The 18,763-nt window shown below is 41.9% G+C and overlaps 1 protein-coding gene across 2 annotated transcripts in view; it reads right to left on the bottom strand.

The window, feature by feature from the left end:
- The window catches only part of LOC144798543 (disintegrin and metalloproteinase domain-containing protein 10-like), an 87,802-nt gene extending 71,049 nt beyond the window's left edge, over positions 1-16,753 (bottom strand). The window contains exons 1-2 of one of the 2 annotated variants that reach the window (XM_078669471.1): positions 16,606-16,753; positions 9,448-9,566 (exon numbers count right to left, since the gene is read on the bottom strand). In XM_078669471.1, coding sequence (XP_078525597.1) covers positions 9,448-9,566; positions 16,606-16,712 — 226 coding nt within the window. In that variant the 5' untranslated portion in view covers positions 16,713-16,753. The remainder of the gene's footprint in view (positions 1-9,447; positions 9,567-16,605) is intronic. The other variant, XM_078669472.1, reaches the window with a different exon arrangement.
- Positions 16,754-18,763: the final 2,010 nt, after the last annotated feature.

Here is an 18,763-nt window from a genome sequence, read left to right as displayed (position 1 = left end):
AAATAGATAGATAGATAGATAGATAGAGTGAGGGCGATAGATAGATAGATAGATAGATAGATAGATAGATAGATAGATAGATAGATAGAGTGAGGGCGATAGATAGCTAGATAGATAGGTAGATAGATAGATAGATAGATAGAGTGAGGGCGATAGATAGATAGATAGATAGATAGATAGATAGATAGATAGATAGAGTGAGGGTGATAGATAGATAGATAGATAGATACATAGATAGATAGATAGATAGATAGATAGATAGATAGATAGAGTGAGGGCACATGGCCTCATGGTATATGTAGTGTCCTGTCTTTCTCTAGTGAGTCGCCTGCCTCGGAGTCCTAATATTGCAGGCAAACTTCGTGTTTGGATATATATATATATAAAGATCTTGTAAAATTGAGACAGAATTGAGACAGAAGAGAATATCTCAGAGTAATAAGAATCTATCTCACACCCAGCAAATGTCTGTCGAATCTCTTAGAACAAACAAGGAAATTGTGATACGACAGTCCGATAAGGGCGGGAACGTTGTGGTCCTTGACAAGCAGAAATATCTTAAGGAAGACTTAAGACAACTACAGGACACAACCTGTTACAGTAGATCTGATAGAGATACTGTTTTAAAATCTAACAGTGACTTCAGAGATCTACTTCAAGAGTGGAAAAACAAGGGGTTGATAGAAACTGAGGAATATCAATACCTGTACAATGCACATCCAAAGATTCCTATATTGTACCTCCTCCCCAAACTTCACAAAGACCATAGTAATCCACCTGGTCGCCCCATAGTTTCCTCCATTGGTTCCCTTCTGGAACATTGTTCTAAATACATTGACTACTACTTAAGAACTTTTGTGGTGGCTTTGCCATCATACATTAAGGATACCACCCAATTTCTGAGTGTCATCAATGGGATTCACTGGGAGACCAATTTCATGCTAGTCACTCTGGATGTTGGCAGCCTTTACACCAGCATCCAACATGAACATGGTTTGAGGGCTGTCAAACATTATTTAAATACTAGATCGATCTCACTACTCTCACATTCCCGTATGCTTCTGTCCATGATAGACTTCTGCCTCAAAAACAACTTTTTCTATTTCAATGACGTCATGTATCGTCAGTCACAGGGCACAGCCATGGGAACCTGCTTCGCCCCCAGCTACGCGAATTTATTCATGGGCTGGTGGGAGGAGCAGGTCGTCCAAGAAATGGCCGAATTCAACAATGTGTCCCTGTGGCTGCGATACATTGACGATATTTTTTTTATTTGGAATGGCGACAGAGACTCTGCAAAACAGTTTATTGACAAATTGAATGTCAATACATTGAACCTGATACTAACTGAACACATCAGTGACACTAAGATGGAATTCCTTGATGTGGAAGTGGAAGTAGTCAATAAGACTTTGACCACCAAACTCTTCAGGAAAAGCACATCGGGGAATAGTTTGTTGAGAGCCTCAAGCTGCCATCCAAAGAGTCTGGTTTACAGCATCCCTTATGGGGAATTGCTGCGTGCCAGACGCAACTGTAGTACACATGAGGGGTACAAAAGAGAGGAAGCTGTGATGTGTCAGAGGTTTAAAGAGAGAGGGTATAGCAAACGAACAATTGCTGCAGCAATTGAACGAAGCAATACCAAAACCAGGGATGAACTCCTAGTTCCTAAAGCACATATGGCAGAATCTGAAACTATCAGATTCATCACAACATTTTCTGGACAATCCCATGATGTGAGAAAGGTACTTAAAAAACATTGGCATGTCTTGGGTACTGATTAACATCTAAATAAATATCTAAGCGACAATCCACAGATCACGTTCCGTAAGGGTAAATCATTGCGGGACGAACTCAGTCACAACTATGTAACAGCTGGATGTCAACCAGATGGGGTTACAAATGCTGGATTCAGGTGCTGCAGAAAATGCAAAGCCTGTAAGTCGAGCAGAGATTGTAAAAACTTGAAAATACCCGGAACATCCAGAGAATTCACTATCAAAAAGAGAGTCACCTGCAATACGACTTATAGTATTTATTTACTAATTTGCCCATGTGACAAATGGTACGTGGGGAGTAGCAAGCACGAGGCTAAAAAGAGAGTTCTTGAACATTTGAGAGCAATACGGAATCATAACAAGCAGTATCCCGTCGCTAGACACTTCTTTGAGCGACATATGCAGGATGAGACTCAACTACGCATGGTGGTGATTGACTGTGTAGATTTGGGAGTACGAGGTGGTAATCAAGAACTGTCAATGAGAAAGCTTGAGTCCAAGTACATTATCGATTTTCAATGCCTGACACCTACAGGGTTAAATACCAGTGAGGAATTGTCAGTCCATTTATATGATGAGTAACTGTGTACATTTATCTGCCTTGAATGCAATAATCGGCTGTATTTTAAATGTTTTAATTTTATTTACAGGCATTGTGGGAAACTTTTGGACATATTGATACCACATTTAGTTTTGAGATATTTGAGCTCACCAGGATCTTCCCAACAGTATAACATCTGGCCCACTGGGGCGATGACTTGATTTACATCTATTGAACTCTATACTGTCGCCCACTTGGGCATGAACTTTTGAAGCAGCATTTTGCATCAGATGGGACCATTGTCTGTTTCGCAAATCGCTACAAATTACTCGCTAGACGAGCTGTAATCGCATATTGTTTGTTGTCATGGTAGCACGTGTCATAGCAATCACGACCTATAAGATCGGACATAACATATCCCAGCAACCTAAGAACCAATGAGCGAAGGGGTTACGTATTCACGCAATCCATTATGTCGCGCTGTATACTCAACATATGTGGCAGTAAGTCTATCGTTATGTGGCCAGCATAATATATTTTTGAATATTTTTGAATATAATTTTCTAATTTCAGACTGAATGTAAGTTTGAATATTTTTTGCGATATTGAAGCATTTGTCCCTAAGACATAGAATTTATGCAGTTTTGTTGACACATGGAACTACGCTATGGTCTAATTTAACTGGGATGATATATATCTCATACATGGTGAGCTGTATGGTTATCGACACATGTAGATACCTAAGTAATGGATATTATAATTGTATAAACACCTTACAAGATGTCTGCCCACAATGCCAAAGTAATGTTATGAATTCACTTGGGGGTGTGTTTTTTGAGCACTTAAAAAATGGCTGTCATTGTAACCTAGACGAGCGTGAGCAAGCCTTATCGGCGAAACGCGTCGCACTTTTTCACTTGCTGAAATAAATTCTACATATGGATTCCGAGTGTCCTGGTCTACTTCGGGAATAAGAGGTATTTGTGGCATAATTTAGAGGCCTGTCGGTGGCCTACCCAGGACCGCTCCGCGACAGCCCAAGGTGCACCAACCGGCATTGGAGGAGAGAATTGCATATAGATTGCATGGGCTGACCTTTGGTGTAAGACGCCGTCTGGATCTTGTTGAAGGAGTATCAACGTGAGGACTATCCAGGAACCACACCATTGAACGACTCTTGGTGTTCCGACGGCGAACTTTTTGAAAAGAAATACGGAGGTAAAGCGGAGGACCTGTGGTGTTCTGCTAGCGGAAAGCCGAAGGGTGGGAGCACCTGGGCGCCAGTACGTAGGCGGACACGCAACGGGATCCCTGCAAACCGACGTGGACACACGAAAGTAGGAGAGCGTGCGAAAGCTGACAAACAATTACAAGCTTTTGTACACGCACGGTAACTATTTGTTACAATAATATCATCATGGCAGGTGAATTGGATTCTCGTCGGAAACAGACAGCCGATAAATTATTTTTTAACATGACAGGCACTAATATGGAACCAACTCAGGTTACAGCCAATATTGGCCAAGAAATAACTTTGCAAACTAAATTGAGCATGCTTGAAAAGCTATACAAGAAAGAATTATCCAAATGGTGGGAAGCGGAGTCGCTATCCAGATACATCGAGGTTAAACGAGTTCCAAGAGGCCTCCGGATCTTTACAATTCCGACATATGAAGATCCTGATCCGGAGATGCTTATTGATTGGTCAGACAATACCTCAGCATGTTCCATGGTTATGATGAAAATCCTGGTAAAATTTGCCATAAAAGATCGTGCAAAGATTCTTAAAAGTATAGAGGATCTCCTGGCAGAAATTGAACCATTAATGACGAAAGAAAAACTGGAAGAACATTTAAAGAAATTAAACATAAAAATGGAGAAATTGGAAGAAGAAATCACAGCAAAAAAGCAACGCAAATTTATCAGGGATTTTAAAGATTATCAATCCGGAAGAACATTAACATTTCAGAAAAAGTACGATCATTTATTCGATAAGAAAACCGGGATGGTACTGACCAGCCAAGCGAAATCCGGAATGGATGTCGAAGTAGTGGAAAGCGATGCATCGGATGGCAACCAATCAGACGCTTCCTTAACCGGCATTGCTCAAGAGCCCTCTATTAATATCAACAAAAAGGTGAATTTTTTAGCCCAGTTCCAGATGATGAGTCAGAATCGGACAGACACCTTTCAGGGGGAAGGAGGGAATCAAAGAGGTCGAGGACGTGGAAACAGAGGAGGAACAGGAGGAACAAAGAGGCAAAAAAGAGGAGGATCAAACGCCACACAAGCTCCAATGGGAATGGCAACAAGGAGCAAGAATCTAAAATGAATATGACGGTGGTGAACCTCTCTCAACACATACTAACTGAAGGTGAGACAGAAATTTTAACACTTGGCCTCTCCTTCTGTCCTACACTTAATTTGAACTTTACACAGACTCGTATAGACTTATTTTTGTTTGCAAGAAAGTTGAAATTGAAAAAATTGTACTGTACTAAATCTAAGGAAAGATCAGATGTGTCCATTGGCAATACGTTAAGTAATCTTGACGTAGAAGACATTTTGTTACTAGAAGACATTGTTGGGGACGGTGCTAATACAGGAGAGGAACCGGATTGGGAGAGTTGGGGTTTTGATCTGGACAATAATCCCAAAACGAAATTTAAACCCAAAAGTGTGTTTTTACCTGCAGTCCAATGTGATGCAATAGATGTATTTGAATGTGGTGTGTTGAAAGATCTTGTAAAATTGAGACAGAAGAGAATATCTCAGAGTAATAAGAATCTATCTCACACCCAGCAAATGTCTGTCGAATCTCTTAGAACAAACAAGGAAATTGTGATACGACAGTCCGATAAGGGCGGGAACGTTGTGGTCCTTGACAAGCAGAAATATCTTCAGGAGGGCTTAAGACAACTACAGGACACGACCTGTTACAGTAGATCTGATAGAGATACTGTTTTAAAATCTAACCGTGACTTCAGAGATCTACTTCAAGAGTGGAAAAACAAGGGGTTGATAGAAACTGAGGAATATCAATACCTGTACAATGCACATCCAAAGATTCCTATATTGTACCTCCTCCCCAAACTTCACAAAGACCATAGTAATCCACCTGGTCGCCCCATAGTTTCCTCCATTGGTTCCCTTCTGGAACATTGTTCTAAATACATTGACCACTACTTAAGAACTTTTGTGGTGGCTTTGCCATCATACATTAAGGATACCACCCAATTTCTGAGTGTCATCAATGGGATTCACTGGGAGACCAATTTCATGCTAGTCACTCTGGATGTTGGCAGCCTTTACACCAGCATCCAACATGAACATGGTTTGAGGGCTGTCAAACATTATTTAAATACTAGATCGATCTCACTACTCTCACATTCCCGTATGCTTCTGTCCATGATAGACTTCTGCCTCAAAAACAACTTTTTCTATTTCAATGACGTCATGTATCGTCAGTCACAGGGCACAGCCATGGGAACCTGCTTCGCCCCCAGCTACGCGAATTTATTCATGGGCTGGTGGGAGGAGCAGGTCGTCCAAGAAATGGCCGAATTCAACAATGTGTCCCTGTGGCTGCGATACATTGACGATATTTCTTTTTATTTGGAATGGCGACAGAGACTCTGCAAAACAGTTTATTGACACATTGAATGTCAATACATTGAACCTGATACTAACTGAACAAATCAGTGACACTAAGATGGAATTCCTTGATGTGGAAGTGGAAGTAGTCAATAAGACTTTGACCACCAAACTCTTCAGGAAAAGCACATCGGGGAATAGTTTGTTGAGAGCCTCAAGCTGCCATCCAAAGAGTCTGGTTTACAGCATCCCTTATGGGGAATTGCTGCGTGCCAGACGCAACTGTAGTACACATGAGGGGTACAAAAGAGAGGAAGCTGTGATGTGTCAGAGGTTTAAAGAGAGAGGGTATAGCAAACGAACAATTGCTGCAGCAATTGAACGAAGCAATACCAAAACCAGGGATGAACTCCTAGTTCCTAAAGCACATATGGCAGAATCTGAAACTATCAGATTCATCACAACATTTTCTGGACAATCCCATGATGTGAGAAAGGTACTTAGAAAACATTGGCATGTCTTGGGTACTGATGAACATCTAAATAAATATCTAAGCGACAATCCACAGATCACGTTCCGTAAGGGTAAATCATTGCGGGACGAACTCAGTCACAACTATGTAACAGCTGGATGTCAACCAGATGGGGTTACAAATGCTGGATTCAGGTGCTGCAGAAAATGCAAAGCCTGTAAGTCGAGCAGAGATTGTAAAAACTTGAAAATACCCGGAACATCCAGAGAATTCACTATCAAAAAGAGACTCACCTGCAATACGACTTATAGTATTTATTTACTAATTTGCCCATGTGACAAATGGTACGTGGGGAGTACCAAGCACGAGGCTAAAAAGAGAGTTCTTGAACATTTGAGAGCAATACGGAATCATAACAAGCAGTATCCCGTCGCTAGACACTTCTTTGAGCAACATATGCAGGATGAGACTCAACTACGCATGGTGGTGATTGACTGTGTAGATTTGGGAGTACGAGGTGGTAATCAAGAACTGTCAATGAGAAAGCTTGAGTCCAAGTACATTATCAATTTTCAATGCCTGACACCTACAGGGTTAAATACCAGTGAGGAATTGTCAGTCCATTTATATGATGAGTAACTGTGTACATTTATCTGCCTTGAATGCAATAATCGGCTGTATTTTAAATGTTTTAATTTTATTTACAGGCATTGTGGGAAACTTTTGGACATATTGATACCACATTTGGTTTTGAGATATTTGAGCTCACCAGGATCTTCCCAACAGTATAACATCTGGCCCACTGGGGCGATGACTTGATTTACATCTATTGAACTCTATACTGTCGCCCACTTGGGCATGAACTTTTGAAGCAGCATTTTGCATCAGATGGGACCATTGTCTGTTTCGCAAATCGCTACAAATTACTCGCTAGACGAGCTGTAATCGCATATTGTTTGTTGTCATGGTAACACGTGTCATAGCAATCACGACCTATAAGATTGGACATAACATATCCCAGCAACCTAAGAACCAATGAGCGAAGGGGTTACGTATTCACGCAATCCATTATGTCGCGCTGTATACTCAACATATGTGGCAGTAAGTCTATCGTTATGTGGCCAGCATAATATATTTTTGAATATTTTTGAATATAATTTTCTAATTTCAGACTGAATGTAAGTTTGAATATTTTTTGCGATATTGAAGCATTTGTCCCTAAGACATAGAATTTATGCAGTTTTGTTGACACATGGAACTACGCTATGGTCTAATTTAACTGGGATGATATATATCTCATACATGGTGAGCTGTATGGTTATCGACACATGTAGATACCTAAGTAATGGATATTCTAATTGTATAAACACCTTACAAGATGTCTGCCCACAATGCCAAAGTAATGTTATGAATTCACTTGGGGGTGTGTTTTTTGAGCACTTAAAAAATGGCCGTCATTGTAACCTAGACGAGCGTGAGCAAGCCTTATCGGCGAAACGCGCCGCACTTTTTCACTTGCTGAAATAAATTCTACATATGGATTCCGAGTGTCCAGGTCTACTTCGGGAATAAGAGGTATTTGTGGCATAATTTAGAGGCCTGTCGGTGGCCTACCCAGGACCGCTCCGCGACAGCCCAAGGTGCACCAACCGGCATTGGAGGAGAGAATATATATATATATATATATATATATATATATATATATATATATATATATATATATCTGTTAATAGTCTAAGATTAGCTGCACGTTCTACAAAAAAACATCCATTCTGCTTTTTGTTTGAAATGTAACATATTCCATTGAGAACAGCTACGTTATCTTCTCCATGAACAGTTTCACAATAAGTTTTTTTGTATATTGTATTTTTATAGTACTGTTATATTGCCATAGGAGCTGTCTTAAACTACAGCCAATATGTTTTAGGCCTTTGGACAACTTATAGCTGGCTGAAACAAACAAGGGTAGTTATAAAGGTCAAATTAAACTGAACCAAAAACATAAATGGAAGCCAAAAACAGATCCAACATGCACCTGGAAGCAGCTACAATCTTCTCTATCATATTTTATGAGATGCTCCATAGCGGGAGAAACAGGAATAGTAAAAACTATTTGTAACTCATGAACTAGAATTTCTAATAGGACATATTTTGCTCCCAGAAATGGATAATTAGGCCATCATTCCCCAAATAAACTGGGGCAACTGCCATATTTCTTGATTTGAGTGCCTATTAAATTTTGTGGTTCTTTTCCAAGTTTTTCCTAACTTCTGGAAAACCTTGGTTTTGCAGCTCTCAACCACTTCCCCGAAAAATACACAAAAATAGTGCCCGTCCGGTGTTAATGGCCCACTACTGATAGATTAACATGGAGTGATGCTCCAATTGAGTTTGTGACAACCTTAAGCACCTGAGACCATATTTTTTTCTTCAGATTGTTCCCCACTACTTCTTTGTGGTCTTTGTACACTAGCATGGAAGGGATACGTCTTTTAATTTCGATAGTCAAGGCTTCCAAATGGCATGAAGTCAACACTTGTAGCCAATGGTTTTGTAGCCAACAATTTGCTAAATTGCTTGATTTGCAGGTTTTGTTATTAACTCTAACCATGGCTGAAAACACTATGTCAGAGACCACAAGGTTCAGATAAAATACAGCATAAGGCATTGGCTGCTGGTAGGGAACAGTGGCGGGGGTGGGAGAAGCGAAGAAAGAAACGTACCTGTTAGTCGCGACGGTCATGACCCGCAACCTCTACTCTACACAGGAACCAGGAAATAAGCACCCAGGCTCCCAGCCAATCACAATGCTGCAATGCAGCGTTGCAATTGGGCTGAATGCTGTGGTTCGCCGCTCAGATGGTAAATGGAAGCCTGGGCATGTTCTCCACCCAGGATGTAATGCAGCCTGGGTGGAGAACATGCAAAGTGCAGCCACCAATCCTCCTTCCTGTGACGCGGGAAGCCCAGCCCCGCCATGATAGCTATTTTCTTCCTCTACATGTAGGCCATAGGTGTTTAGAGAACACATTTCTCACAAGTTACAAATGTAACCATACCTTGCAGTTCCCCAGAGTATAGAAAAGAAACGTCCGTGTGAGAGGTTTTTCCCTTTTCGACAATTTCAAAGGCGTCTGCGAAAGCTGTGGCGTCTCGCTTCAACATCATCTTGAATTTTCTGCAAGGCAGGAAAATATACATATGTTTCATAAATAACATACAAATGTATATATAAAGTTTTCTGTCATAAACTTGTGTAACTTTTTGAACAGGAGGATGGATAAACAACAAGGCGGGTAGACAGAGAGTTCAAAAAAATATTAATTAAATTATATACTCTAACTATATTGCTTTGCGGGATATTGCATGAAAAAAACATCACATCCACTGAATCAGCCTAACTGATAAACCACCTGGTAAGATAGGTGAGCAGATGTTGAGTTAAAAATATTCTCTTTATAACAGTGGTAGATGATGTAGTAGATGAAATATTTGTGTAGGTCATTATTGTTGACCTTGATACACTTCCATACAGCCCATTAAATAAAGAAAAACATATACTAAAAATCAAGTAATTTTCCACAAACTGAACCAAATGAATACATCCTGTTTCATAATGTAGTCTGCACATCGTGTCTACCCATCTAAGTAAATTACCTTAGGTGAACTGAAATATTAGACAATTTTTCGACAAGTTTTTCGCACGGACCAAAAAAATAATAGGGACAACTAGTAACGTGGGCCTCTGGCAGGACACTGTGATACACCACCGCTCACATAGGATATCCATAGAAACCTACATGCCATTACCACCCTCCACATGTTACAGGTTGACTACGCCAATGGCCTAGGAGCTCCCTGGTTCTTACAGCGCAAATTGCACAGTAGCCAAAACACCGCAGCGAGACTGTTACCACACCTCCATTGAAGGGGACACATTACGCAGAAGTTGCATGATTTCATTGTATACCAATAGAGATGCTCTGCCCCTAAGGCACTTTGCATTATGCACAGAGATTTCGAAGTAAAAGGTCCGCAGTTCCTGGAAGATGAGTTGTGAAGAAAACCGAACAGCGTCTTGACTAGCCGATCCTTCTCAGTGCTGGTGGCAAAGCTTAGTAACACTTTGCCAGCTCAGATATGGTTGAATGACTGTACCACGCATGCGTTACAACGCGAATGCCATCACCACACACAATCACCACACACTTCCTTTACCACGAAAATATCTTTTACACGCATACTTTTACAACGATTTTCGTTGTTAAAATATGCATGTTAATGGCATTTTCATGTTAAAGGATATCACCCTGTAAATGTACCCTTTAAATTTACCCTTGCGTGAGAAATGTATCCTTTATATTTACTCATGCGTGACACCACCCCCTCATTCCCCCTTACCTCTCCTCTCCTTGATCTTCCGAGGTGATGTTGCATGTCGTTAAGAGGAAGCGGAAGTGTCCTTCCGTTTCCTCTAACGATGCTGATTGCCTCCACATCTTTTTCTTTAAACAGATGCGTTTTTTAAATGTTTATTTTGAGGGGTGCCCCCCAAGCCCCCTTTTTTAATCCCACGCTTTTTGGGGGGGGGGGGGGAGACCCCTCCAAACCCCCTCTTTTTTTCTTTTAACTTTAGCACACATGCCTTTACTACATATCTCGTAGTAAAGGTATGCGTGGTAAAGGCTATTTGTTGTAACCACGCATGCGTTGTAATGCATACGTGATTATGGTTATGCGTGGAAACGGCTGCGTTGTAGGGGCCGTTTCCCCTAAGATATGAGGCTTACAAAAACATCTCACGTTCAGAAAGATAGTTTAGACATGGCTTTTCCCAAGGATACAGAATCACCAATATGGAACCATCCTACTTTCTTGGCGGCACAAAACTGAACAGAGTCAGACAAAAATATTTGGCTCAAGTGTCCTCCAATTCTGACAGAGGATCATGGCGAGTTTCAGGAAAATCCTCAAAACTGTGAACCACCACAGCTGAGTGTCATCACTGCAGACGCGGGAATAGGCCTTTACTTCTCTGGGTGACCCTAACCACAACGCCTGTGCCAAGCTGTTGTAAATTAAGCAGACTGGAATATGCCCCTACCCAAGACTGGGCCTACACAAACAACAATATTAGGGAATCCTGAAATCAGGAAAGTCATAGGACTCTGCTAAAATCTCAGACTCTCAAGATAATCCACACAGTACTGAGAGTTCAGGCTTCCGGTGAATGAAGAAATCTGCGACTCGCCAAATTTTCACTTCTGCGAAGCCCAACAGAATCAATATTAGAAGCCGGGAGGCTTTCTGAACCTCAGAAAATATACCCAAATATACTGAAACATATATACATCAAATACACAAATTATGAAATATTGTATCTAATTCTCAAACAAAAAATATACAAAAAAACAACATTTTCATTTTGATGGAAACATTAGGAATTGTCAAAATTTGGTTTTATTTCTAAAAGTCATGCCGATATAAAAGGCTCTAACTCTGTCTTTTTTACTCTTAATGAATCCTCTCTTTTTGTTGACACATACCACTGCTTCAATTGTGGCCACCAGTTGTCGTGCTGCTGTTGTACTTGCGCTACTCCCACCAATCAAGCTAAATATACCAAGTTAGTTTTTAGCCTCCAATTCCAATTTCCTACTTAGAGAGCCTTTCAAATTTTCTGTTTTACGTTTCGCTTCTTTATGTGTATATACTTTCTTCATCTGCTTATATAATTTATATAAATTCCTAAACTGATTGGGCATTGCTGACTCCCAGTGGCTTGTGCGCAACAGGTCAAGAACTGCTGGTTTAGAGCACAAGGCCTATACATTCTGGTATATATGTAAAGGTGTATAACACAGGGCCTTTAAGGTCTTATATAACAGAAAAAGTGTAGAACAAAGGGCATGTAAGGTCTTGTATACAAGGAAATGTGTAGAACACAAGGCATATAAGGTCTTGTATATAAGGAATTGCGTATAACACAAGATATTTAAGGTCTTGTATATAAGGAAAGGCGTAGAACACAGGGCCTATAAGGTCTTGTATATAAGGAAAGTCATAGAACACAGAGCCTACAAGGTCTTGTATATAAGGATAGGTGTAGAACACAGAGCCTATATGGTGTTGTATATAAGGAGAGGTGTAGAACACAGAGCCTATAAGGTCTTGTATATAAAGAGAGGTGTAGAACACAGAGCCTATAAGGTCTTGTATATAAGGAGAGGTGTAGAACACAGAGCCTATATTTTATTTTTATTTATTTATTTAAAGAGTTTTATGTAGCGATGGCTAGACCCGAAGGTATCAGAGCGCTTTACATGAGAATCAACAATGTAACAGAAAAATATCAACAATTACACAATACATACAAAAATAGGCTATACATTAGGAGAGGAGAGAAAGGAGAGAGAAAGGTAGTGGGGGGTAGGGGAGGTGAGAAATGGAGGATAAGGGAAGAGACCACAAGGAGAGACCAAAGGAAGTCTGTCTAAAGACCGACTGGGTAGGTGACGACCAAGGAGGGAATCACACGGCCCATCTCTCCTATAGCTAAACCAGATAGCTCCATCGGGCATCAGACAAAATAGATCAGTCTCAATACATTGACAGAGGAGAGACAGAGAGACATAAATAGAGGGAGGATGCGGGAAGAGACGACAGGAGAGACGAAAGGAAGTCGGTCTAAAGACCGACTGGGTAGGTGACAACCAAGGAGGGAATCCCCGACCTGTCTCCCCTATAGCTAAACCAGGTAGCTCCATCGGGCATCAGACAAAATAGCTAGATCTCAATTAACGAGGGAAAGTTCACAGATAAACAGGGTGGGGACTAAGGGCCAGGACAGGTGAGGGCAAAGGTCAGTAGCAGGAAAGTGGAGAAGAGTAGAGAGGGTAGGGGAAGGGGGAAGGGGGAGGAGGGAGAAAAGGTCAGGAGAGACGCAGGAGGGTTTGTTGCGGCCGTCATTTTAGGCAGGCACAGGCAGTATTTCAGGAGCGATCGCTGTGTGGGGTGACTACATCGCAGCTTTGTTGTCTCACGTGTCCCTGTAGGCTCTGAAAACTCACTGCATACCACTGTTTTTTGGGCTTGGCCACTGTATTCATGTTGGCCCCTTTACATGCTTTGTGCCACACTGCCAGGTTCCATGTCATGCCATGCACCCTCTCTGTCGCTGGTTCACAACCCATTGGCTAATCTTCGGGATGAAAAAAGTAAACTTTGTCAGCCATCCAGGATTTAGGTGGTGGCCCCGCCATTACCAGCGGCTTCAGAGGCGCTTCATCCAGTGGGGGAGAGGTGTAGAACACAGAGCCTATAAGGTCTTGTATATAAGGAGAGGTGTAGAACACAGAGCCTATAAGGTCTTGTATATAAGGAGAGGTGTAGAACACAGAGCCTATAAGGTCTTGTATATAAGGAGAGGTGTAGAACACAGGGTCTATAAGGTCTTGTATATAAGGAGAGGTGTAGAACACAGAGCGGGTCTATGAGGTATTGTATATAAGGAGAGGTATAGAACACAGGGTCTATAAGGTCTTGTATATAAGGAAAGGCGTAGAACACAGGGCCTATAAGGTCTTGTATGTAAGGAAAGGCGTAGAACACAGGGCCTATAAGGTATTGTTTATAAGGAAAGGCGTAGAACATAGGGCCTATAACGTCTTGTATTTAAGGAAAGACGTAGAACACAGGGCCTATAAGGTCTTGTATATAAGTAAAGGTGTAGAACACAAGACCTATATATAAGCAAAGGTGTAGAACACACGGCCTATAAGGTCTTGTATATAAGAAAGGATTAGAACACAAGACTTGTATATAAGGAAAGGGGTAGAAACCAAAGACATATATGGTCTTGAATATAGGTGTAGAACACAAGACCTTTATATAAGGAAAGGTGTAGAACACAAGACCTATATGGTCTTATATATAAAGAACGGGATGGTTTGGTGCACAACTAGCTGTGAAAAGCAGCTTGGCCCTACATATCAAAGAGAGCAAAACAGACAGCGCGGGTCAGACAGAACATGAGGCTGCATGCAAGGGTTCAGCAAACGTGGCAGGATGGAGGACTTCCACTAGGTGCAAAAGGTCTTGGCAACAATCACATATATATAATAACAGGGCAAGTTTAGAGAGCAAATCCAAACATCTTGTGGGTGGTTGTGGGTAAACCACTGTTGTTGCCAGTCCTATTAAAAAATAAAATCAGTAATTTTACAGGTATACATATATTTCTTAAAATGTGAAGGAGGTGAGAAAGGTCTGCGAAGATTTCAAACTGTATATGTTACGCAGCTTGCAAAGCTTGCCAAGTATCCACTTTTGTGGAAGCTTCGATTGAGTGAAATGTTTTGCCCAACAAAATAAAATCCTCCTTGTACTCACATATTTCAACGCTCATGGAGAAATTAGGAGATTGGCTTGTGTGTGTGTGTAAGTGTGAAGGACGTGTGCACTGCCTACATTGCATGCATGCATGACATTCACGCGCATGCGCATTTAGAGCGCTCCTGTCTTCTTTTCAGAAGTATGCTTTTTTATGTTAGTCCTTTCTTCATTTTTAGGTCTTGCCTGAGCCAGCGCATGCACTGTCTCAGGCGAGACATTTAGTAAGTGGGTTTTCAAAGTGCTACCACACGCTTTTGCTGGCCTCAAGCTTGCGGTTACGCGCACATGCACACGCGTAGCCGCCATCTGGCTTTCCTCTCAGCCTTTAGCCGTCGCTCTCCCTCAGAACCTCCTCTCCGCCCCCTTCCCTGCTGCTCTTTCACACCAGCCACTTCACGCGCCGCGCCATCTGGCTTTCCTCTCGGCCTTTAGCCGTCGCTCTCCCTCAGAGCCTCCTCTCCGCCCCCTCATTCATTCACTACTGACCCTCTCTCGTCCTCTACATTTGATACTTTTTTTTTCTTATTTCTCTCTGCCACACGTTTCTACCTTTCATTGTTGTTTCCTAGACCCACCCCATCTAGTGTTGTCCCTCTTCATTACTTTCCTGCTTCCCCCATTGCTCACCTTTCACTGTCTCCCCTCATCTTTCCCCTCTCACTGCTTCTCCCTCCTCCTTTCACTCCTACTCTCTTTCACTATTGACACACCTCTCTGCCTTTCTCCGGTGTCATCCTCATCTCCTTTCACTCAATGACTACACAGAGAACCCTGCCACAGCCTGTTAACTGCACAGAGAACCCCTCCACAGCAGGTTACATGTAATTGTGTTAAAAAATTAAACACACATTCCACACAAATATTTAAACTCAAGTTTAAGTCAATTTTTAAAAAAAGGTATGTACATTGTAGTATAAATTAACATAGCTAGTCAAAAGTATGCAATAATGAGAAGCAAATCCATATGTAACAGCCCAGCCTATACCATAGATGTCCTTATATGTGGGAATGTATTAACATCTTCAAAACAAGCATTGGCTTAGCCAATAGGTCTCGCCTTTGGGACCTTATAAGTGTTTAACCATGAAACAGTTAATGTTGTTGCATCAAGGATATTGTGCTGCATAACTAAATACTTATAAGGTCCCAAAAGCAAGACCTATTGGTTATGCCAATGCTTGTTATACATTGTCCCTTATGCCGCCATTATTTGATTTCGAAACAACGACTTCTATGTAATGAAGTACCAAGTCTGCTGCATAGAATGCACTGAGAACTGTCACTCAGGCTGCTGAAAACACGATTCTCATGAGCCTGAGATTCACTTTTGATGAAACTATACGAAAAATAGGGCCAGTGGAATTTTGTGGCATGGGAGGACCAAATTATGCGGCAGGATTCACTAAATTATATGGCAAGAAAAGGCCAATTATGTGGTGCAAGGCACCACATTTTTTGATCGTATTACTTCATTATTTTGACATTTTCATCCAGATTAACACTGTCAGGGCAAATGTTTCACCTTCTTAATACCAGTTTAATGCACAAATACAGCAATAAACAAGAGGTAGTGGACCCGTCAGCCTATGCAAATTACCTTTCACTGTGAGGAAACATGTCACCATGTTTCTGGTAACTTAGGATCCATTAGAAGTCGAAAAAATGTGTTTTTGTTAGAATCTGCAGATTATGCAGCAAATGATGGATTATATGGCTAATGTGTCAAATGCATAATTATGAGGAAAATGCCCCTGCCGCAAAACCCCATAACTACTGCGGCCCTGACTAACGTTTATGAAAAATGGATCATATTTCAAACATACCTGTGATAAGCATGAAACTCCAGTGGAACCCGCCCATCTTGCTGTTCAGTGGCGCGCTTAGCTCGTTGGTGGCTTTGATGTAAACCCTCTCTGTCATAGGACAGCATTTCATAATATCTTAGAAATGGTTTGGCAACATCAGTATTAAATCCTGCAAAAGTGAAACAATGTATTAGAGGTAAAAAAAATGTTTTACTACATTTATTAGTACATTTCAGAAAAGTTAGCAAAAAATAAATAAACATTCACAAATAATATTTAGTAGTAATAGTTTTGTGCACATTGTATTGCTTTAGAAATTTGCAAACGTGGAACTCTGTTTCCGTTTATTAGGTCACTTATTGGCTGCCTCTGGCATTATGCACGAAGGGAGGACAAAATTATGCAGCAAAAAAGTCACATTGTTTGGTGCAATGTGGCACAGTTTGCGTTAGTATTACTTCATTATTTTGTTATTGCGTCACATTTTAACGCTTTAGGGATAAATGTTTAACCTAATTAGTACCACTTTCATACTCAAATAAAGAAATAAGCAACAGAAAATTGACCATCAGCGTTTACGAAGGGCCACCCACAGTGCAGCAACACGGTGTTGACGCATTTTAAGTAGCTTTTGATTCATTTGGGCTAGAATGTTTTTGTTGCTAAATTTGCATATTATGTAGCAGAAGACGGATTATGTACCAAATGTGACAAATCCATAATTCCTCTGTCCTGGCATATTGGGTGAGTTCTCTTTACCCATTGCTTCTTTGTTGTGTGTAGGAAGGTGGATACCCGACTATGGTTACCCCAGATTTTTTGGCTGTGTTTAGCTGGTTTTCGACTTAGTTGGCCTGGTTCCCTGCTAATCAGGGCCCCAGGCTACCTGCTCTCTCTGTAAAATGGATTCCATGTACCCTAGGTGCATAACTAGATTGGCTTGGGTCACCTTATCAGCCCCTGTACAGAGCACTATAGGTGCCCAGGGCATAGGTGCATCCAAGGCCTACCAGGGGCTGCAGCATATCTTTTGCCACCCCTGGCTGGTTCTTAAATTGACACAACTGGCTGATCACTCAGCTGGGGAAAGGTGGTGTAATCACCCCTTGCTTAGATATAGTATGCCTATATCTAAACCTATCTGGACACATATAAACCTGTGAGCCACTCCTATGGAAGGCCTTATCAATCCTGGAGGCAGAGTGCGTGGTTTAATGTGAGATGGAGCTCTAGCATGAGCTGAGCCTGTCTGCAGCTGTCGGGAACAACTCCCTAAGCTGTTCCGGGATAATGCCATAGCATATACTATTAAGTGCATTATAATCCTCGCGGTTATATGGCAACTTTGGTTTGGCTTTATCAAAACATGTCGTGTAAGGTGTCATACGATTTGGAATACTATCCCCTCGCCAGTCCTGGCGACGGGGATAGCATTCCACCCCTCTAGAGGGAGAAGACATGTTACTTTGCTGTAATGCGGTTGATTTTTTAAAAGAGCCTCAGATCCACAAAATGGATGCTTCTGCCACAGACACAGGTCTGACCTCCTGCAGCTCACCGAAACTCAGCCAAGGAGGCCTGGACAAAGGATTTCCTGTCGCAGGGAGGTGTCACCCCCCCCCAGACAGGAGATAGTGGATTGTAGCAGGGAGGTTTGAAAGAAACCAGACACTGCCTGGGGAGCACAAGGCTGCCCCTTGCATAATCCGGCCAAACCGGTTCTGGGGCCCACCAGCCTCTGTCCCAGCGCAGCCTGGATCAAAGGAAATCGGTGTATCCACCCCCTTCCTGGATCCCACCCATAGGAGGGGACCTAGCAGGTAATCCAGCCCCCTAGATTGGTATACGAATGGGAGCAGTGCCAATGCACTTCAGATTATCCTGATGAAACATAAGAAACGAAACTCTGGACCCTTCGACATCCTACTCGACGTAGAAGACTGAAGAATCTCCCTTGTGGTCAAGGAGTGACCACCCTGTGCAAACAGGCACCATCCGGCACCTCGACGTCTGCTTTGTTGCAGTTCCTGCCGGAACTCGAGCGACAGAGATCGACGAGATCAAGCTTGCCTGCCTTCTTACAGCCCAATCCACAGTCCCTGCAGAGCTGAGACCCGTGGAGGCGACCTGAAGCGTGGGGCACGCCATCTTGAAAAGACCACGAGACGCTGACCGT

Source organism: Lissotriton helveticus, chromosome 12, assembly GCF_964261635.1.
Source record: "Lissotriton helveticus chromosome 12, aLisHel1.1, whole genome shotgun sequence".
Lineage (NCBI taxonomy): Eukaryota > Metazoa > Chordata > Amphibia > Caudata > Salamandridae > Lissotriton > Lissotriton helveticus.
Note: the sequence above shows the minus strand (reverse complement) of the source record. Positions and strands in the feature narration are given on the sequence as shown.